Here is a 23,258-nt window from a genome sequence, read left to right as displayed (position 1 = left end):
CGCGTTGCGATACAGACTAGACGTCATGTTGGGGAGATCTAAAATCGAAAATACTATGTAAATAATCCATTACCTTTGATTCTCTTCATCAGATGTCACTTCCAGGTATCACAGGTCCATAACGAATGTAGTTTTGTTCAAAAAAGCTCATCATTTATGTCCAAAAATCTCCGTCTCGTTAGCACATGATGTAAGCCAGCCGGACTTCTCGTCATGAACGAGGGGAAAAAATATATTTCCGTTCGTTCAAACATGTCAAACGTTGTATAGCATAAATCATTAGGGCCTTTTTTAACCAGAACATGAATAATATTCAAGGTGGACGAATGCATAGTCTTTTATAACGTATTGGAACGAGGGTACCCAACATGAAGTAGCGCGCCAGGTGTCTAATGGGACATCACCGTTCCATGGCTCTTGTTCGGTCAGATCTCCCTCCAGAAGACTCAAAACACTTTGTAAAGGCTGGTGACATCTAGTGGAAGCAATAGGAAGTGCCAAAATATTCCTAAACCCCTGTGTTTTTCAATGGGATAGGTTTAAAGTCAATACAACACATCAGGTATCCACTTCCTGTCAGAAAATGTCTCAGGGTTTTGCCTGCCAAATGAGTTCTGTTATACTCACAGACACCATTCAAACAGTTTTGGAAACTTTAGAGTGTTTTCTATCCATATATAATAAGTATATGCATATTCTAGTTACTGGGTAGGATTAGTAACCAGATTAAATCGGGTACATTTTTTTTATCCAGACGTGCAAATGCTGCCCCCTAGACCCAACAGGTTAATGCAGTAGTAACTAAGATGGGGAGATGTCTGTCCATAATAAAGCGATGCTCTGCCTTCTTAACAACATTATCACCAAGGCAGGTCCTACAGGCCCTAGTTTTGTTGTACCTTGACTACTGTTCAGTCGTGTGGTCAGGTGCCACAAAAAAGGATTTAAGAAAATTGCAATTGGCTCAGAACAGGGCAGCATGGCTGGCCCTTGGACGTACACAGAGAGCTAATATAAATAACATGCATGTCAATCTCTCCTGGCTCAAAGTGGAGGAGAGATTGACTTCATCACTACTTTTATTTATGAGAGGTATTGACATGCTGAATGCACTGAGCTCTGTCTAAACTTCTGGCACACAGCTCGGACACCCATGCATACCCCACAAGACATGCCACAAGAGGTATCTTCACAGTCCCCAAGTCCAGAACAGACTATGGGAGGCACACAGTACTACATAGAGCCATGACTACAAGGAACTCTATTCCAAATCAAGTAACTGACGCAAGCAGTAAAATTTGATTTAAAAAACAGATAAAAAAAACACCTTATGGAACAGCGGGGACAGTGACGAAACAAAACATTGGCACAGACACATGCATAAACACACACGATAACATACGCACTATACATACACATTGATTTAGTACTGTAGATATGTGGTAGTGGTGGAGTAGGGGCCTGAGGGCACACAGTGTGTTAGGAACTACACCTGTGTGGAAGCGCCTGCATTCAATATACTTTGTATCCCTCATTTCCTCAAGTGTTTCCTTTATTTTGGCAGTTACCAGTAGATTTTTCCCCCCCATGACAGTTATGATGACAGTAGAGGTGTTAACCAGGTGATGTCCTGACTACATGTCCAACCTGACCCTTTAAACTATGGCCAAGTAATCATCCCTAGAACTTCCAGTTTAATAATTTAACCCTTTTCCTTCTACTGCAACACTTCCTCAGCTTTTTGCTGTAAAAGAGTGTTCTTCAAATCTGCCTGATCCCGCCAGCTTACATTAAAAGATATCCATGCAGCATTTAATGTAAGCTTGCAGGATCAGGCGGCTTTGCGAGGCTAGTTCTTCATCAACTCCCCTAGTAAACTGAAGGTAAATACTAAATACTAAATATCCCCAATGTAAGAGTTCGTCCCTGTGTTTTATATTGACGCTTTGAATAACTTACAGTAAAACACAGCCTCTTCGCAGGTAACATCATATATTATTAATGTCCAATGCATCATCAGCTCGATACAGTATTGATCGTGGTGGGGAACACACAATGAAGGGGGTGGGAGTGTTGTCTTAACACCACTGGGGGCATTTATCTAGCTGTCAGGGATGTGGAATTACTGGTATAAATGTTATACGTTATATTACATTACGGGTGGGGTATCAATGTCATAGTCCTCGGTGCCTAAGCCCAGGTAAGCCTCTCATGAACACACTTTGTGAGTTAGCAGACCCCAGTACTCTGCAAATGAGCAGATTGCTGATTCCCGTCAGCTCAAGTGCTTTCCTGTAACAATAGCATCGTGCATTCCCCTGATAGTGACAGGGGTGATCAAAGTGACACTGTGAAACCTGCTACTCTATTCCATCTCTGTCCCATCTCACACAAACGGTGTCTCCCTGTCACATATCGCAGCCCATTTGTCTGTGTGCATGACACCATCATGTTTGTCTCAACTGTTCTTTTTTCTGGTGTTAGGTTGGCTGCACAGCTGAGTGAATGGGATGTTTAATTTATTATCTCAATTCAGCAACACTTTGAAGGGAACTGCAGAGATTTTTCACAAGTTTTCTGCAACATTTCTGCATTGCTGGTGATGCAGACCACAAGTAAAGGTTACATGGGCATTAGGGTTCAAGTTTGATGTAACTCCCTGCGGGTAAGTCTCTACAGCAGGGATGAACAACTAGATTCAGCTGCAGGCCAATTTTTTCTTGAGCGGATGGTCAGGGGGCCAGAACGTAATTACAAATAATTTGTAGACTGCAAATTGAAGCTCAAACAAATATATTATTTGACTAAAACATAATCATTTTAAACATTGCCTACATTTGTATACGATCACATAAATCTCTCTATAATGCGTGGGAATTATCTCCAAATTAACCTGTTGGGGGTAGGGGGCAGTATTTACACGGCCGGATAAAAAACGTACCCGATTTAATCTGGTTATTACTACTGCCCAGAAACTAGAATATGCATATAATTATTGGCTTTGGATAGAAAACACCCTAAAGTTTCTAAAACTGTTTGAATGGTGTCTGAGTATAACAGAACTCATATGGCAGGCAAAAACCTGAGAAGATTCTGTACAGGAAGTGCCCTCTCTGACCATTCCTTGAGCTTCTTGACTCTGTTTATTGAAGACTGAGGATCTTTGCTGTAACGTGACACTTCCTACGGCTCCCATAGGCTCTCAGAAGGCAGGAAAAAGCTTAATGATTTAATTCCAGCCACTGGCTGAAAAACATTAGCGCTTTTGGTAAGTGCTCTATCAGAGGACAATGGGCTGAGGCGCGTGGAACGAGTCGACCCCATGTTTTATTTTCTTTCGTCTTTGAACCTAAACACGCTTTCCCGGTCAGAATATTATTGCTTTTTTACGAGAAAAATTGCATAAAAATGTATTTTAAACAGCGGTTGACATGCTTCGAAGTACGGTAATGGAATATTTAGAATTTTTTTGTCACGAAATGCATCGTGCGCATCACCCTTCTTTACCATTCGGATAGTGTCTTGAACACACGAACAAAACAGAGGATATTTGGATATAACTATGGATTATTTTGAACCAAACCAACATTTGTTATTGAAGTAGAAGTCCTGGGAGTGCATTCTGACGAAGACAGCAAAGATAATAACATTTTTCTTATAGTAAATCTGATTTTGGTGAGTGCTAAACTTGGTGGGTGTCTAAATAGCTAGCCCTGTGATGCCGGGCTATCTACTGAGAATATTGCAAAATGTGCTTTCACCGAAAAGCTATTTTAAAATCGGACATAGCGAGTGCATAGAGGAGTTCTGTATCTATAATTCTTAAAATAATTGTTATGTTTTTTGTGAACGTTTATCGTAAGTAATTTAGTAAATTCACCGGAAGTTTGCGGGGGGTATGCTAGTTCTGAACGTCACATGCTAATGTAAAAAGCTGTTTTTTGATATAAATATGTACTTGATTGAACAAAACATGCATGTATTGTATAACATAATGTCCTAGGTTTGTCATCTGATGAAGATCATCAAAGGTTAGTGCTGCATTTAGCTGTGGTTTGGGTTTATGTGACATTATATGCTAGCTTGAAAAATGGGTGTCTGATTATTTCTGGCTGGGTACTCTGCTGACATAATCTAATGTTTTGCTTTCGTTGTAAAGCCTTTTTGAAATCGGAGAGTGTGGTTAGATTAACGAGAGTCTTGTCTTTAAAATGGTGTAAAATAGTCATATGTTTGAGAAATTGAAGTAATAGCATTTCTAAGGTATTTGAATAACGCGCCACGGGATTCAACTGGCTGTTGAGTAGGTGGGACGATTTCGTCCCGCCGACCCTAGAGAGGATAATGTCACTTGGAGATAATTTGCTGGTGATTTTACAGTCCCCCAAAAATACAAATAAAATACGTATTTATTTTTGCTCAGAAAACTTGGGGGGCCAAAATCACACATGAGCCAAATTTGGCCCACGGGTCGCCTGTTGGGAAACCATGGTGTAGAGGTTCACATTAGGTTAAAGTAAGGTTTTACTCAATGTAGTAACTGTACACGGTATGTGTAGGTTTTAAGGTTGTGTTGTTATATGGTCACGATTAGGTTGCAACAGGACACTGTACTGTCTACAGTCGGTTTGTTGTTTACATTAAACGTTTTCATTAAATCGATTTTAATCCGAACTAAAGTTTTGTTACTAAGGATTCCACAAAGCGGTCAGCCTTTACGGCTGGGACTGCAAGTTTGTGTTCTTTTTTGTTGTTGCGTGGATTCCGCGAGTGCTAGCTGGCTGTACTACAGCCACCTGTCGTCGTGGGAAAGACTCATTGTTATCTTTTCGTAAAAAAACTGGTTGCAGTATAGAGCCAATCTGGATACCAAGCAGATCCTGAGGGAAATCGACGACTACCAACAGCTTTACGCTATGGAGGAACAACATACATGGAAAGATCCGACCACTTCACAAAATAACTTTAACCCGACAAAAAAAGAAAAACAGATTAATCTACAGACACGGACAATTTACTTACCATTGAGGTAGAGGCTAGTGCTCTGGCTGGAATCCATGCAACAATCAAAAAGTTGTGTGAGGAGGTAGCAGGGCTGAGGGGGAGTTTGGAGTTCATCCAGAGTGAAATTCTCAAGCTCCAAAGAGAAAACAAGACACTCACAGCCAATGTAAAAATAAACGATTCCAACATGGATTGTCTACTCAGGAAAAACAGGGTGATAAAGGAGACGCTACTAGACATACAAAGTAGTAGCATGCGTGAAAATATTTTTTTTTCTGGTATTCCTGAGGACGCATCCAATAATCCAGAGAGGGCGATCAGAGAATTCATGAAATCCGCATTGAAACTTCCTATAGAGACTATAAACAAGGTGGCTTTTCACCGAGTACACAGACTTGGAGCTCGGAGCGACAAGACCAAGGGTCCTCGAACGATCATCGCAAAATTTGAACACTACCAACAAAAGGAGCTGATCAAAAGCAGAGGAAGGGAGCTTAAAGGGACCAAATTCGGTCTCAATGACCAATTTCCAAAGGAGATAAACAAATGTCGTAAGAGACTGTATCGGTACAAAGACAACAAAGGATGGATGGTATGCGTGCCTTTATCATTGTGGACAAACTCTTTATAGATGGACAGCTATTCCGAAACAGCTCCATAACACCGTGGCTGTACTAAATTCTACAGGGACTTCAGGTTACGAAAAAAAAGAAGGTATGGGAACTGTTTAAAATATCTGAACATTATGAAGTGGATATGAACACACACGTACTTAACTACATGCTTGCTTACACATACGGATTTATACATACACACACACACACCTGATCTCGCTCTCTTCTCTCACTCTCTCTTTCTCTCTTCTCTTCTCTCCCTCTCTCTCTATTGTCGAGAACTGTTTTATAATTTAATGTGTTTTATTGTTTGTCTATCTTTTTTATGTATTTGTCTACAAGTTTATATATGTTTACAACAAGCAAGGGGAAGATATCAAAATAGGGGCATTGGGGAATAATAACATATTGTACGGAATACATTTGTACTGTAGTGAAGCCGTCTCTAGAGTAATGCAAGGTCTCTTTCATGATCATGTGAAACATCAATTGCTATGGAAATGCTGGGATGTGTTTTTCAATTACGTTAAAGGTAATTATGATGCAACTATGATGGTGATATGATATGGATTACAATTATGAATATTAAGGCTATACGCACTACATGTTACACACATAGACACTCAAACATGCAAATTGGCAGAGTTATTATTTATTTGGACATCACACATTATAGTCTTACTCTTATACAGACATCATACACACTCTCATTATATCATATCCAATATCATACACATCAACCTACTCAGATTTGTCACACACATAATTTGGCTCAATTTTCTAACATCTGTGGCATTGGCTCACAGGCAAACAGGCAAGGGAATAAAAAAAAATATTGCTAGAACCTATTTCTTGAATTCTAAATATCAGACATTTGAAAGCTCTAGTTTTGACCTTCATAATACCTCTGATGGCAGTAACTTTACAAGCACTACTTATGGTCAATTTAGCCTGAGAATAGTATCTAGTTATGGTAAGAGGTGAAATAAGTATAGCCAGTTATAATTGTAATGGTTTGGCAGATTATAAAAAAAGAAGATCAGTCTTTACATGGCTAAAAGAAAAGGAATATAACATATACTGTTTACAGGAAACTCACTCTACATCCTTAGATGAAGTTGCGTGGAAAAAAGAATGGGGTGGTGAAATAATGTTCTGTCATGGACAAAGGAACTCAAAGGGTGTGATGATATTAATTAACAAACATTTCGATTTGAAGGTGCAAATAATCAGGAATGATTTGCAAGGAAGGTGGATCCTTTTGAATATGAAAGTGGACGAAAAAGAGATTTGGCTCATTAATCTATATGGTCCAAATCAGGATGATCCACACTTCTTCGAAAACATTTATACAAATGTATTGAACTTACAGGCAACAAATGATCTAATCATTATGTTAGGAGACTATAACACAGTAAGTACCTCAATGGACCGTAAAGGCAATCCCTCTACAAACTATCATCACCATGCCCTTAAGGAAATCACAAATATTATGGACACATTAGAAATAGTGGATATTTGGAGACTAAAAAACCCCGACCTAGTGAGATATACATGGAGGAGACTTAATCAAGCTAGTCATCTTGACTACTTTCTTGTCTCTTTCGCTCTTGCATCAAAGGTCAAAAAAGTTTTAATAGGAGACAGAATGCGATTGGATCATCATCTAATTGGCATTCACACAACTCTTATAGATTTTCCACGTGGATGGGGATATTGGAAATTTAATCAAAGTTTACTGGAGGACAACTTATTTTTAACTAAGACAAAATAATTTATAACTGCATTTTTCCAGTATAATATAAGTTCAGCAAATCCCCTTATTGTTTGGGATACCTTTAAATGTACCTTCAGGGGTCATTCAATTCAATATACATCAATAATAAAAAAGCAGTTTCTGGCTAATGAAACAAGACTAACAAGGGAAATCCATGAACTAATAGTACAGGTAGATGGCAATAAAAACGATACTACAGAGATACAAAATAAGTTAGAGGAAAAACAAAAAGAACTTGAGGAACTTATTCAAGAACGATCTAATGTAATCTATTCCAAAAATAAAGCAAACTGTATGGAATATGGAGAAAAATGCACAAAATTCTTTCTGACTCTCCAATACAGGAACGCTAACAAAATAATTTGCAGAACCTCGTTATTGAAGACAGAGTCATCTATGATTCTCCAAATGATATTTTAAAAGAGGAAGCTAATTATTTTAGGCAGATGTTCTCTTTTCCGTTTCATCCTCTCCCACTGAATGAAGATTACGGTAAGGAATTCTTTCCAAATAATATAAAAAATGGAAAATTAACTAATGTACAGAAAGATCAGTGCGAAGGCCAAATTACAGAGGAATAACTTTTTGAGGTTATTAAATCCTTTCAGTCTGGAAAAACCACAGGGCTATTTTTTTATATACTAAAAGCTCCATTGTTAGATTGTTTTAACTACTCCTATAGAAATGGTAGTCTGTCAGTTACTCAGCAGGAAGGTCTGATTTCTCTATTATTAAAACAAGACCCAGATGGAAAATATAAAGACCTGGTCTATCTAAAAAACTGGAGGCCCCTTACATTTCAATGCTGTCATGCAAAAATACTAGCAAAATACATAGCACTCAGAATTAAAAGGGTTTTACCTTGTATTGTTCATCCTGATCAGACAGGTTTTTTACATGGACGATACATTGGAGATAATATACGACAACTACTAGAAATAATAGAAAATCATGAAACATATAAGAAGCCAGGAATGGTATTTATAGCAGTTTTGAAAAGGCATTTGATAAAGTAAGACTGGATTTTATTTATAAATGCCTGGATTTTTTTCAATTTCGGTAATTCTCTTATAAAATGGGTAAAAATAATGTATAGCAACCCCAGGTGTAAAATAAAGTAAATAACGGCTACTTCTCAGAGAGTTTTGAATTGTCAAGAGGAGTTAAACAAGGGTGTCCACTGTCACCATATCTATTCGTTATGGCCATCGAAATGCTAGCTATTAAAATCAGAACCATTAACAACATTAGAGGATTAGAAATCCAAGGCTTAAAAACAAAGGTGTCCATGTATGCCGATGACTCAAGTTTTATGTTAAGTCCGCAAGCTAGATCCCTGCAATGTCTCATTAAAGATCTAGATAATTTTTCTGTACTCTCTGGACTAAAACCTAATTATGATAAGTGTACAATAGTACGTATTGGATCCTTAAAAAATACAACTTTTACATTACCTTGCAGCTTACCTATAAAATGGGCTGATGGTGAAGTAGACATACTCGGTATTCATATCACAAAATATATAAATAAGCTCTCCACAATGAATTTCAATAGAAAACTTGTAAAAATAGACAAGATCCTGCAACCATGGAGAGGTAAATACCTGTCTATTTATGGAAAAATTGCCCTGATTAACTCCTTAGTCATATCTCAGTTTACTCACTTACTTATGGCACTGCCTACTCCTGATGATTCGTTTTTCAAATCATATGAGCAAAATATATTTCGCTTTATCTGGGATGCTAAACCAGACAAAATAAAACAAGCCTATCTATATAATGAATATGAATTGGGTGGGTTGAGATGATAAAATATAAAAGCACTAAACCTCTCTATAAAAGCTTCACTCATTTAAATGTTTTATTTGAACCCTAAATGGTTCTCAAGTAGATTAATAAGAAAAGCAAAATGCATTGTTTAAAAAATGGCCTTTTTGCCTTTGTGCAGATTTGTCACGCCCTGGCCATAGAGAGGTTTTTGTTCTCTATTTTGGTTAGGCCAGGGTGTGACTAGGGTGGGCATTCTATGTCCTTTTTTCTATGTTTTGGTATTTCTTTGTTTTGGCCGGGTATGGTTCTCAATCAGGGACAGCTGTCTATCGTTGTCTCTGTTTGGGAACCATACTTAGGTAGCCTTTTCCCACAGGGTTGGGGTAGGTAGTTGTTTTCTGTTTGGTGTGTTCACCTGACAGAGCTGTTACGTTTTGTTCCACTTAGTTTTTTTGTTTCAGTGTTCAAAGTATAATAAACATCATGAACACGTACCACGCTGCACTTTGGTCTACTCCTTCTTCCACAGACGAGCGTTACAAGATTGCCATGTCTCATTTTCGATTAATTGAAAATGATACTTTTTTCAAAGTATCTGTCTTTTTCAAACAAGTATTGCAGAGCTGGCTACAATTTCAATTTCATCCCCCTGAAAAGATAGAACAAATATTACAACAAATATTATGGCTGAACTCAAATGTGCTGGTTGATAAAATACCTGTATTTATGGGAAAGATGTTTGAAAAGGGTATTTTGTTCTTAAATGATATTGTAAATTGTAAATGGTAGAGTTATGTCCTTCATGGAGTTATCAGAATTGTACGGGAAGGTCTGCTCAATCCAAGAGTACAACCAATTGATTACAGCATTGCCCCAAAAATGGAGGAGGCGGATGGCAGCGGGAGGAGGTAGGGAACTGGTCTGTCGCTCAATATAAAGGATCAAAACTGGTGGAGCAATAAAAATAGCATAAATAGGAAAGTATACCAGTTTCATTTGAGGACCAGGATGTTGACAACTGTGCCATACAGATTGCAAAATAGTTGGGAAGAGATTTTTGATGTACCGATTCCATGGTACAGGGTGTATGAGTTGATATATAAAACAACGCAAGATTCAAGACTTCGTGCTTTTCAGTTCAAATTATTATATAGAATTCTTGCCACCAGCAAAATGTTGAATATTTGGGGCATAAAATCACCGAAGCTCTGCAGATTTTGTTGTGAGGATACAGAATCAATAGACCATTTATTTTGGTATTGCCCTCAGGTAGCCTGTTTCTGGTCTCAGGTTCAGGAATGGCTGAAAATGAAATGGATAGCATCTAAAATTGACCCTAGAAATAGTACTGTTAGGAGATCTGGAGAGACCGGGTCAGTCAATTACTAAAATACTAATACTCTTAATAAAATCTTCAACACGCAATCTGTAGATTCTATTCGATTAGATAGATTCAAATTGTACGTTAAACATCATAGCATAGTTGAAAGATATGTGTTACGTAGAAACACGAAGTGGGTGGCCAGCAGAGATAGATGGGATGGGCTGAGGGAAGCTGAGGGTTGGTATGTGGAATTGGAGACAAGTGGGAGTGGAGTTGTTGTGTGAGAGAGGGAATGATGGTCAAAAGATAAAGGGGAAAAAAAGTCCAAATAAAACATAATAAAAGTACATTTGAATGACACTAAGTGCCAGTGTTTTTACAACTAATGCCGTTTTGCCTGAGGCTGATGCCGTGCAGGTGTTTGTACACATACAAGAACACACACATACATGTAATAGCGCCAGACATGTATACAAACATATAAAGTAGGCACTGCTGTTATGATTTCAGTTGTCCTTGATGTCCTTTTATTTTGTTAAAAAAATTGCATTGTTGTTTGCTGTTTTCTTCTGTCTTTTCCTTTTTTCTCTTTAGTTAATTCTCTTGGTTGTTGGGGGTGGGGAATGGAAATAATTGTATTTTTTTTCCCCCGGGGGGGACTGTGGGATGGGTCTCGAATGGTTGAGAGACAGCTATTGGGGAACTGTGGGGGATATTGGAGGGTTCGGGCTTCACAAGATTGTGATCATGAAAAAGAAACTATGACATATATTTTATATCACTATCATGCACACGCACCCTCACACATAAGGATGGCTCTGTTGAAAGACTGATACATGTTTGATAGTGTCTTGATGCTGTATTGTTTGTCCATCATGTTCTAATACTTTAATGTTACCCCTTTCTTGTGTTTTCTGTAATAAATAATTATTTTTTTAAAAGAGAGAAAAAAAAGGTTGTATTAAGGTTGAGGTTGGATTGTAGTCACGTCAGCTGTTTGTGAATCAGTCTGTTTAGGGTTATGTTGGTTTAATATACTATTATGGTTATAACTGGTTTGTACTCATGTCAGGCATGTGTTTATTGGTCGAGGTTAGGTTGGGGTTAGGTTGTATCAAAGTTAGATTAATCTTGCACTTACGTTATGTGTGTCTTTATTGTTCAAGGTTAGGTTACGGTAAGGTTGTATCAAAGTCAGATTAATGTTGTACTCACGTTATGTATGTGTGAATGGTTCCAGTCTCCTCCAGCTGGATCTGGCTCACTGGCTGTCCAGCTGGTCCACTCAGGTCATTTTGGCTGGAGACGAGGAGAGGAAGAAAAAGAGAAAAAGAAAGAGAGGTGAATATTGGTGGACCCATGATGTCAAGCTGTCAGACATGATGAGAGCAGCTGATCGATAGCTTATCAATCATGTTCATTCCTGACGTCACAGCAACCCTGAACTGTTTCATTATACAACAGCAGCAGAGTGTGGCGAGTGGTCAGCATGATATAGTGATTTTTTTATTTAACCTTTATTTAACTAGGCAAGTCAGTTAAGTCAGTTAAGAACAAATTCTTATTTACAATGACAGCCTACCCCAGCCAAATCCTAACCCAGATGACGCTGTGACAATTGTGCGCCTCCCTCCATCAATATGATGGGCAAGACACAACAATATGAGTTCTCGCTCAGCTCCTCTTTCCATCAGACTCAGTAGGAGGGTTTATATAGTGTGGTCTAGTGTGGTCTAGTGTGGTCTAGTGCGGTGTGGTCTAGTGTACTGTGGTCTAGTGTGGTCTAGTGTGGTGTGGTCTAGTTTAGTGTGGTCTAGTGTGGTCTAGTGTGGTGTGGTCTAGTGTGGTGTGGTCTAGTGTGGTCTAGTGTGGAGTGGTCTAGTGTGGTGTGGCCTAGTGTGGTTTAATGTGGTGTGGTCTAGTGTGGTGTGGCCTAGTGTGGCCTAGTGTGGTCTAGTGTGGTGTGGTCTAGTGTGGTGTGGCCTAGTGTGGTGCGATCTAGTGTGGTCTAGTGTGGTCTAGTCTAGTGTGGTGTGGTCTAGTATGGTCTAGTGTGGTCTAATGTGGTGTGGTCTAGTGTGGTGTGGTCTAGTGTGGTCTAATGTGGTGTGGTCTAGTGTGGTCTAGTGTGGTGTGGTCTAGTGTGGTGTGGTCTAGTGTGGTCTTGTGAGGTGTGGTCTTGTGTGGTCTAGTGTCATTTAGTGTGGTCTAGTGTGGTGTGGTCTAGTGCGGTGTGGTCTAGTGTGGTGTGGTCTAGTGTGGTCTAATGTGGTGTGGTCTAGTGTGGTGTGGTCTAGTGTGGTCTAATGTGGTGTGGTCTAGTGTGGTCTAGTGTGGTGTGGTCTAGTGTGGTCTAGTGAGGTGTGGTCTTGTGTGGTGTGGTCTAGTGCGGTGTGGTCTAGTGCGGTCTAGTGTGGTGTGGTCTAGTGTGGTCTAGTGTGGTGTGGTCTAGTGTGGTCTAGTGTGGTGTGGTCTAGTGTGGTGTGGTCTAGTGTGGTCTAGTGTGGTGTGGTCTAGTGTGGTCTAGTGTGGTGTGGTCTAGTGCGGTGTGGTCTAGTGTGGTGTGGTCTAGTGTGGTCTAATGTGGTGTTGTCTAGTGTGATGTGGTCTAGTGTGGTCTAGTGTGGTGTGGTCTAGTGTGGTCTAGTGTTGTTTGGTCTTGTGTGGTCTAGTGTGGTGTGGTCTAGTGGGGTCTAGTGTGGTGTGGTCTAGTGCGGTGTGGTCTAGTGTGGTCTAGTGTGGTGTGGTCTAGTGTGGTGTGGTCTAGTGCGGTGTGGTCTAGTGCGGTGTGGTCTAGTGCGGTGTGGTCTAGTGTGGTGTGGTCTAGTGTGGTCTAGTGTGGAGTGGTCTAATGTGGTGTGGTCTAGTGTGGTGTGGTCTAGTGGGGTCTAGTGTGGTGTGGTCTTGTGTGGTCTAGTGAGGTGTGGTCTTGTGTGGTCTAGTGTCATTTAGTGTGGTCTAGTGTGGTGTGGTCTAGTGCGTTGTGGTCTAGTGTGGTGTGGTCTAGTGCGGTGTGGTCTAGTGTGGTGTGGTCTAGTGTGGTGTGGTCTAGTGTGGTGTGGTCTAGTGTGGTCTAATGTGGTGTGGTCTAGTGTGGTGTGGTCTAGTGTGGTGTGGTCTAGTGTGGTGTGGTCTAGTGTGGTCTAGTGTGGTGTGGTCTAGTGTGGTGTGGTCTAATGTGGTGTGGTCTAGTGTGGTGTGGTCTAGTGTGGTCTAATGTGGTGTGGTCTAGTGTGGTGTGGTCTAGTGTGGTGTGGTCTAGTGTGGTCTAATGTGGTGTGGTCTAGTGTGGTGTGGTCTAGTGGGGTCTAGTGTGGTGTGGTCTTGTGTGGTCTAGTGAGGTGTGGTCTTGTGTGGTCTAGTGTCATTTAGTGTGGTCTAGTGTGGTGTGGTCTAGTGTGGTGTGGTCTAGTGTGGTCTAATGTGGTGTGGTCTAATGTGGTGTGGTCTAGTGTGGTGTGGTCTAGTGCGTTGTGGTCTAGTGTGGTGTGGTCTAGTGCGGTGTGGTCTAGTGTGGTGTGGTCTAGTGTGGTGTGGTCTAGTGTGGTGTGGTCTAGTGTGGTCTAATGTGGTGTGGTCTAGTGTGGTGTGGTCTAGTGTGGTCTAGTGTGGTGTGGTCTAGTGTCCTTTAGTGTGGTCTAGTGTGGTCTAGTGTGGTGTGGATATGTTTCTGTGATCTGCTATTGATTTTACAACCGGTGTGTGTGCGTGCGTTTGTACGTGCGTGCGTGCACGTCTCTAATTTCTGCTGTACAGTGTAATCTAACCAGTGGTAAATATCCAATGTTTTATAGGTAGAGCAGTGCAGTGTGGTACCCTGCCTCCCTTTGTGGGTCTGACACCCCAGATATTCTCCTCACCAGAGATATAATGAACTCTATTCAATATTTCATCTGATCAACCAGGCTACTTCTACTGTGGACTAGATTCAATACAAACACAACCTGGCTCAGTCACATGAACACAAACCAGAGGAGGCTGGAGGGCATACTGTAGATATACTGTAGAACAAGCTTATCGTAATGCTGGACTGGAATGGTATCAAACCATTATTACACCATTCCATTACAGTTTTTTCCAACTGCTTACACACAAAATCTTTTCATGTCACACGATTTTTGAAACCTCTCACTCAAAGTGCAAAACTACACACCAAATATCCAAAACCATAAGCTCAGTTGTCAATTGCATAAAACACTTTTTTCAAAACATTACACACAATTCTCTACCTAAAACACAAAAATCTAACAGGAAGTGACTTGCTTTCCTTTTCCAAACACAATCAATCAAAATGCTACACTTATTCACCAGGTCACACACACACTCCTCACATGTGCAAACACTAATTGCTTAACTGATCACTAACCAATCACTGCTTTACTGTAGTATAGGCCTATAAATAGGTCAAAGGTCAGATTACCTGTTTTGAACAATGGATGCCAACAATGGACAGAGAGCAAGAGGAGTAGGAGGGAGAGGCAGGGGACAACAACGAGGACAAATTCAAAGACGAAGAGGAAGAGGAGGAGGAGGAGGAGGAGGAAGAGGAAGAAGAGGACGAGGGCAAAGAAGAGAAGGAAGAAGAGCCATCTCTGTTGAGATTGGGGCAACACTTGTTGATAATGTGATCAACCACGGTTTGACCATGAGAGAGGCTGGACTGAGTCCAGCCCAACTTGAGTTGATTTACAGTGGCGTCCATAATTCGAACCTTCAGAAATGAGAACAGGTATGCAACTATATAATGACTATTTTAGCATTACAGTAATGTACTGTAAAATACATATGACTGCATAGTATTGCATAAACATTTGTAACTCTAAGCCATCCATTTACTGCACTGCATTGGATGAATGAGGTTGGTTAGCATGCTGTACTACATTTTTTTGTACATTGTTTACAGTTCCTATGCTGAACACATACTGTGTTTGAATTCTGTACAGAGTGGAAAGGCAAAGACATCATGAAGGACGAGGACGCTTGTTTACAGATGTACAAGACTGCAATTATAAATATGGTTTTGGCCAACAATGCAATTAGGATTCGAGAGATAAGAGAGCATATCTTGAATAATGACACCATATTTAACAACATCAATGCTGTAAGCCTGTCGACCATACAACACATCCTCCAACGGCACCGCGTGACGATGAAACAACTTTACAAGGTGCCATTTCAGAGAAACTCTGACAGAGTCAAGAATATGCGACATGACTTTGTAGAGGTATGTATGCAACACTACTTCCAGTACTTCAGACATACCATATTTACTCATCTGTATATCCTTTTGTCTGTTACAGAGAGTATTGGAGCTGGATGCCCATGTAATTTGCCATGAATTTATTTATGTGGATGAGGTTGGCTTCAACCTCACCAAAACCAGGCGCCGCGGAAGAAATGTAATAGGACAGAGGGCAATTACCAATGTCCCTGGACAGCGTGGGGGTAATATAACTATGTGTGCTGCCATCACTCAAAACGGGGTCCTCCATCACAATGCCACAATGGGTCCATACAACACTGGCCATATGCTCACTTTTCTGGATGCAATTTACACAATGCTTGTCCCTGAGCCTGCTAGATTTGTGGTTTTATGGGACAATGTTAGTTTTCACCGGGCTGTTCTGGTCCAAAACTGGTTTGCCACCCATCCACAATTTGTAGTTTTGTACCTACCCCCATATTCACCTTTTCTAAATCCCATAGAGGAATTCTTCTCAGCCTGGCGCTGGAAAGTGTATGATCGCCAACCCTATGCCCGCATGCCGCTTCTCCAGGCAATGGAGGACGCATGTGGGGACATAGAGGTTGCCTCTGTCCAAGGTTGGATACGCCATGCTAGGAGATACTTCCCTCGATGTTTGGCAAGAGAAAACGTATCTTGTGATGTGGACAAAGTATTGTGGCCAGACCCAGCCCGGAGAAGAGATGAAGCGTAGCTTAGCACTGGTGACTGCCCCCCCCCTACCAATTCGTGGACTGCCCCCCCGGGACCCCACACACAATTGTGTTCTTTACTGTATTCTAAAGAATATACTTTTGGTTTACATATGTTTACGGTTTTGTTGTATGCTACTGTATACAACAGTAATGTTTGGCCTAATAAATATTTTCTGTTTCTACATTGCATTGGTGTTTACAGTGTACTTGTTACCCCTCTCAGCAGATTACTTTCACTGTAGAACATTGTATTGAAATGTAGATATAAGCCTATGAAAGACCAAAGAGCTTTAGATTTAGAACAACAGTGTTTACATGGTATATCCAAAAATGTACTATTATGAAAGCAGTGTTTGCCATTTGATGCAAATGCTTCATTCTGACATGTGTTTATGGCATTTTGAATGCAGTGTTACATTTTAAAGGAGATGTGAGGCATTTTACATTTTGTGTGTGCAGTTTTGGGAATTGTGTGTAGAGTTTTGAAAAAAAGAGACCAGTTTTGAAAACGTGTGTAAGCAGTTGGAAAATACTGTAATTACAATAAGCCTCCTTTGTCTCTGCCCACCAGCCTCCACTGATACAAACAAATGTAAACCCTTACACACCTAGTCATGTACAGTCATGAACATACTTGCATGCATACCTAAACACACACACATGTCGCACATGCACACATAGACATAACCTGCTCCGCTCACACATACGGTATACATAGATTGACCCCTATGCTAAACGAACAGCACTTTTGTATGTGAAAGATACCAGTGGATCACTTTTGTGGCTCTATTTTAACAAATCTAATGCAATGGTACATCTAAGCTCTGCTGGTAGTTCTATAGGTCAGGGGGTGTGTCAGGAATATTTTGTATTATTTTCACACACAGAATCAACTTGATTGATGAATAATCAAGTTGTAGGTGTGATGAGGCCTTGGCCACTGGCCACTCACTAGCGAGTCAAGGCATTCCGTGGCTTAAAGGGCAATTCTGCCACTTTTCAACCTCATATTAATGATCTCCAGCACCAAACCAGTGTCTAAATATGTAAAAACGGAGCGTTTCAATTATCTGTGAAAAATGCTTGTCTGTGACATCACAGAGTAGGGTTGAAAGAAGAAAAAAGAACTGTCACTTTCGATGATGTCATCAGGTAGATTTTACAAAACATAGAAATGTGCCGTTTTCACATATGTAGACACTGGTATGGTGTTGGAGAGCATGTCAATGAGGTTAAAAAGTGGTAGAATGGCCCTTTAATACCGCATTACTTTGTCTCAAGTTGTGTCGGTTATTGAAGGACGGTCTTCGCATTGTTATCAACTCCAGTTTGGCTGGGGGCACGGAGTATTCTGCTCCTGGTCAACATTGCTCAATGTGTTTGGAGTGTAAACAGTCAACATTGTTGTAACTGGCTTCAACGAGTATAGGCACATTGCTGTTGAACCAGCTTCCGCTACAGTAGGGTAAGGGTAGCCTACTATGGCTTGATTTTTTATCAAATTATACTGAAAACAAGCAATTGTTATAGGAAAATAACTGAAATGTTTCTAAATAAGAGTATCTCCGGATTATCTCACCTCACGTTCCATGCTGGGCATATAGTCTACATGGAGGGATTTTACACACATCCACAATAATAACAGGAGCTGGTTAAAACAGTGTAATAGCCTAGACCAGCTTTCGGTTGGTGTTAACTGTCCCCACCAGCGCATACTGAAATTGCCACTTTGGCACACATTCTTTAAGGACATTCCTCAGATATTGCCACCCCTCCCACTTTGGCACAAGGAAACTCATATAAGACAGGTAAATTACCAATCCTGGCGCTACGGTTTGGAAATAGAAGAGTGCCAGCTTTTACAGGTCAAAATTGCAAACTGGCGTGTGTTTGACAAATGCGCTGGCTTAATGCCAAACCAAAAACAGAGCCCTTCATCTCTTAAGTGTATTTATAAATCATACAGGTGTGTGTTCCCCCTAAACTGCCTGCGGAATTCACCTGCTGCTGGTCAGAAAGGAAGGCTGAATGTAGCTACTAGACATGAGGTCTGATCAAGTGAAGGAGCTGCTTAGACTGTTAGGACCTGAGGAAAGGCCTGGAGTCAGAAAGATGTTTATAGGAACACACCCTTCTCACCTAAACATATAGGCTATGGTCCATAATCTGAAAGCTTCTCTCTACTCATCCAAGGCCTGAGGGAAGCCAGCCTACTAGTTTTACAGCCGAAGAGGACACATATTGTAGGCCCAAGGCAAAGAGTTAGAACATGGGAAGTCTGTGAGGATAGTTCATAGTACAGCCTCAGGACTGCACCTAGTTAGGCCTGGAGCAGGGCCTGAAGCAGGGCCTTGACCCTTTGACGAGGACAGGCATCATATGGTAGTCATTTGCCGTTCACTATACTTAGACACTGTTCCTGGGCCCAGAGGGTGTGCAGGGTTTTGTTCCAGCCCATCAATACATGTAACACATCCAGCTACTCACTCTTGAGAATTAATTGATTAGCTGCATCAGATGTTTTGGTGCTGGGTTGGAACAAAAGCTTGCAACCCCTGTGGGTGTCCAGAACCAGGTTTGAAGAACACCGCTCTATGTAAAGCAGGGCAGAACACTTCCACCCCCACAGCCTGTCTGCCTCGGTCTCGGTCTCTGGATCTGCCTCTGTCCACTACTGGATGATAGAATGTTAGTGGCATCTGGCCCAGACCCTGCCATGCAGACAATCATGGTATACTCCACACACACGCAAACACACACACACACACACACACACACACACAGACACACACACACACACACACACACACACACACACACACACACACACACACACACACACACACACACACACACACACACACACACACACACACACCACACACACACACACACACACACACACACACACACACACACACACACACAATGATAGGTAGAGAGGACAAGGGCAGCCAGCCAAGAGCACAGTCAGACAGAAGGCATGCACCTCCTGATGTCAAAGGAACACACACCAGAGCACTTCTGCCTGTGTGCAGCTAACCATAACAACCCCCTGACAAACCTACTACAGCCTGCCTGGGCACGGGGACAGGACAAGCTGCTGCTGACGCACGTGTGTGTGTGTGTGTGTGTGTGTGTGTGTGTGTGTGTGTGTGTGTGTGTGTGTGTGTGTGTGTGTGTGTGTGTGTGTGTGTGTGTGTGTGTGTGTGTGTGTGTGTGTGTGTGTGTGTGTGTGTCTTGGTCTCAGAGGGTCCTGAGACTGAGCATGCCTGTTCATGCGTAACCTACAAACCTATATAGAGAGAGACCGCATCACTGCCTGATTCTACATATGGAAAAACAAATGGCTAAACAGCATACGGTAACATCACAGTGTCCTTAATATGACCACAAACTGGACTCCAACATGACTACAAAAACAATGGACTAGTTCCATTGACTGTCCTCTGAGGTAGTCACGTTATAGGGTGAACACATGCTAGCAGTGTTTAGCCATTCCTGATAGGCTACTTACGCTAGTATGAAAATCAAGCCATAGCCCAAACAAACAAACAAACAAACAAACACACACACACACACACACACACACACACACACACACACACCACACACACACACACACACACACACACACACACACACACACACACACACACTCCTATACACATATCAGATCTACTGTATCAGTTCCTGCCTCACACAACTTCCCAATAAAAGCCATAAACCAGATCTTTGTGCTTTCTTTACAGCAGCACTGCATTGCAGTACTCTCTGACCTCCAGCTTCTGGTTCCCTCTCCCGCCACCACGTTGCCAGGCAGCCCCAGAAGAGACCACTTCCCCCCAGCCTCGGCCACTCCGCTGTCCCCCTACCTACCTAACCCTCCGGTCCGCACGGAACTTCAGCATCCTCCACCGGATCAATCATATAACAGATGAGACAGACAGAGTGAGAGGGATAGAGAGAGGGAGAGAGCGATAGAGAGAGAGAAGGGAGCAGCTGGCTAGCTAACCCAGTGCCAGGAAAAAGCCGATTGGTGTTAGATATAGTAATTGCTGTCCTCCTTTCTCTCCTTGAGAATGCAAGCTGTAACCACCCTCTCTCTCTCTCTCTCTAACACACTCAATTGCTCTCTATCACTGTCACTCTTCTCGCCCCCTCCTCTCTCTATCATGCTCTCTCTCATGCTCCCTTGCCTAACAGAACTGCAAGGCTCAGATTATTTAGCTGTCTCCCTCTCTCTCTTTCTCTCCCTCTCATTTTCTCTCTCTCTCCATCCCTCTCCCTCTCTTTTGTTTTCTCCCCATGGGACGGCAGTATAACAGAAACCCATGTGGCCATGCTGCCGGGCCCCAGACTGAGGTCTGAATGATCCCCAGCGTCTGTTGAGGTCTGGCAGGGAGAGTCATGAGCATCATTTCCCAGGGACCAGCATTCCAGCATGGGTGGAGGAGGGGTGGAAGGTGGATTATAGACAAAGGACATATGTTGTATGCCATTCAGGTATATCAGCCAGCACATCAGTACCCCTCCCTCCCTTCCTCACTCTCTTCTCTATCCTTCTCCCTCCCTTCTTCATCCTTTTCCTTCCCAGTTCCCTCCCTTCCTCCCCCAGTGTCCATCCCTTCCTCCCCCTCTCCCTCCCTCCCATTGCGAGGGAGGAGAGACGTACCTTCTCAGTCACTCATAGCATCATAATTAGATCCATATTTTACAAGCTCAGCATTAAAACACAGAACGAAGTGGGGTGGCCATAAATGTCACAATGTCACCGTTAGACATGCAAGACATTTTTATTTTTAATGTGCAGCATCCGTTTGTAACATCAGTTTATATTCTAGGGTACTAGACACTTGGCCATTTGTAATGTGATATATTGAACGTGTGCTTCTATGAGGAAGACTCCGTATTACTCCACACACACTTAACCAGAAATAGTTGACCAGAAATAGTGAACCTCAGATAGTGAACCTCAGATAGTGAACCTCAGATAGTGAACCTCAGATAGTGAACCTCAGATAGTTTTACTCTTAGGGATTAGCCCATTTTTTTTAAAGTTTCGCCTAAAATGACATACCCAAATCTAACTCCCTGTAGCTCAAGCCCTGAAGCAAGGATATGCATATTCTTGGTACCATTTGAAAGGAAACACTTTGGAGTTTATGGAAATGTGAAAGGAATGTAGTAGAATGTAACACAATAGATCTGGTAAAAGATAATACAAAGAAAAAAACAACCTTCTATTGTATTTTTTTTGTACCATCATCTTTGAAATGCAAGAGAAAGGCCATAATGCATTATTCCAGCCCAGGTGCAATTTAGATTTTGGTCACTAGATGGCATCTGTATATGTGCAAAGTTTTAGACTGATCCAATGAACCATTGGATTTTGGTTCAAAATTTTGTATCAAGACTGCCCAGATGTGCCTAATTTGTTTATTAATAACTTTTCATGTTCAAAATTGTGCACTCTCCTCAAACAATAGCATGATATTCTTTCACTGTAATAGCTACTGTAAATTGGAAAGTGCAGTTAGATTAACAAGAATGTAAGCTTTCTGCCAATATCAGATATGTCTATGTCCTGGGAAAATGTCTTGTTACTTACAACCTCATGTAAATCGCATAAGCCTACTTTAGCTCAACCGTCCCGTGGAATGGACACCGATACATTAACCTCAGATAGTTAACCTCAGATATTTAATCTCAGATAGTCAACCTCAGATAGTCAACCTCAGATAGTCAACCTCAGATAGTCAACCTCAGTTAGTCAACCTCAGTTAGTCAACCTCAGATAGTCAACCTCAGATAGTCAACCTCAGATAGTCAACCTCAGATAGTCAACCTCAGTTAGTCAACCTCAGATAGTCAACCTCAGATAGTCAACCTCAGATAGTCAACCTCAGATAGTCAACCTCAGTTAGTCAACCTCAGTTAGTCAACCTCAGATAGTCAACCTCAGATAGTCAACCTCAGATAGTCAACGTCAGATAGTCAACGTCAGATACGTGCGTGCATGCGTGTGTGCGTGTGTGCGTGTATGTGTGTGTGTGATGTAGTAGATGAAACAAGAGATGTATTGGAGAAAGCCAGGCTGAGATGCATAGTCTACTCTTCTTTTAATGTGACGTATTTTTCCATATAAATCACAGTGGAAGTAATGATGAAAAGTATTCCTTGCACATGGAAAATACGGTTTTACACATAGCCATTTATGCTAATCATTATGACACATATATGGCCCATAGGGAATCAAATCCGAAACCTTAGTGTTACCAACACCATGCATCCAACCATCAGGACGAGGTATAGTGGCAAGGCTGGGAGGGGGAAGGGATTATGTGTGTGCTATATATCGGATGATGTATCTCTCTCTCTCTGCATGAGGCTATGGTTTTACTCTAAAGGAATGCTCCTGAAACGTAAGTGTCAGTTGTTCTTCTATCATGGGAGGGCCTGCCAGAGGGTCAGTGTTTTAACAGCAGCCAGCCAGAGGGTCAGTGTTTTAACAGCAGCCAGCCAGAGGGTCAGTGTTTTAACAGCAGCCAGCCAGAGGGTCAGTGTTTTAACAGCAGCCAGCCAGGGGGTCAGTGTTTTAACAGCAGCCAGCCAGAGGGTCAGTTTGTTAACAGCTGCCAGCCAGAGGGTCAGTGTGTTAACAGCAGCCAGCCAGAGGGTCAGTGTGTTAACAGCAGCCAGCCAGAGGGTCAGTGTGTTAACAGCAGCCAGCCAGAGGGTCAGTGTGTTAACAGCAGCCAGCCAGAGGGTCAGTGAGTTAACTTCACTAGGGTCAGGGGCAGCATTTGGAATTTTGGATGAAAAGTATG

General features: G+C 41.6%; 1 protein-coding gene across 4 annotated transcripts in view; it reads right to left on the bottom strand.

The window, feature by feature from the left end:
- LOC106583501 (pleckstrin homology domain-containing family A member 6) overlaps positions 1–23,258 on the bottom strand; it is a 208,658-nt gene that overhangs the window by 84,137 nt on the left and 101,263 nt on the right. For all 4 annotated transcript variants that reach the window (XM_014167754.3, XM_045705142.2, XM_014167751.3 and 1 more), the window contains one exon: positions 11,704–11,787. Coding sequence is in view for 3 of the 4 variants with exons in the window: in XM_045705142.2 (XP_045561098.1) it covers positions 11,704–11,787 (84 nt within the window). In the remaining variant the exon portion in view is untranslated. The remainder of the gene's footprint in view (positions 1–11,703; positions 11,788–23,258) is intronic.

The sequence above is a fragment of the Salmo salar genome, chromosome 22 (genome assembly GCF_965601325.2).
Source record: "Salmo salar chromosome 22, fSalSal1, whole genome shotgun sequence".
Lineage (NCBI taxonomy): Eukaryota > Metazoa > Chordata > Actinopteri > Salmoniformes > Salmonidae > Salmo > Salmo salar.
This window is presented reverse-complemented; position numbering and strand designations above follow the sequence as displayed.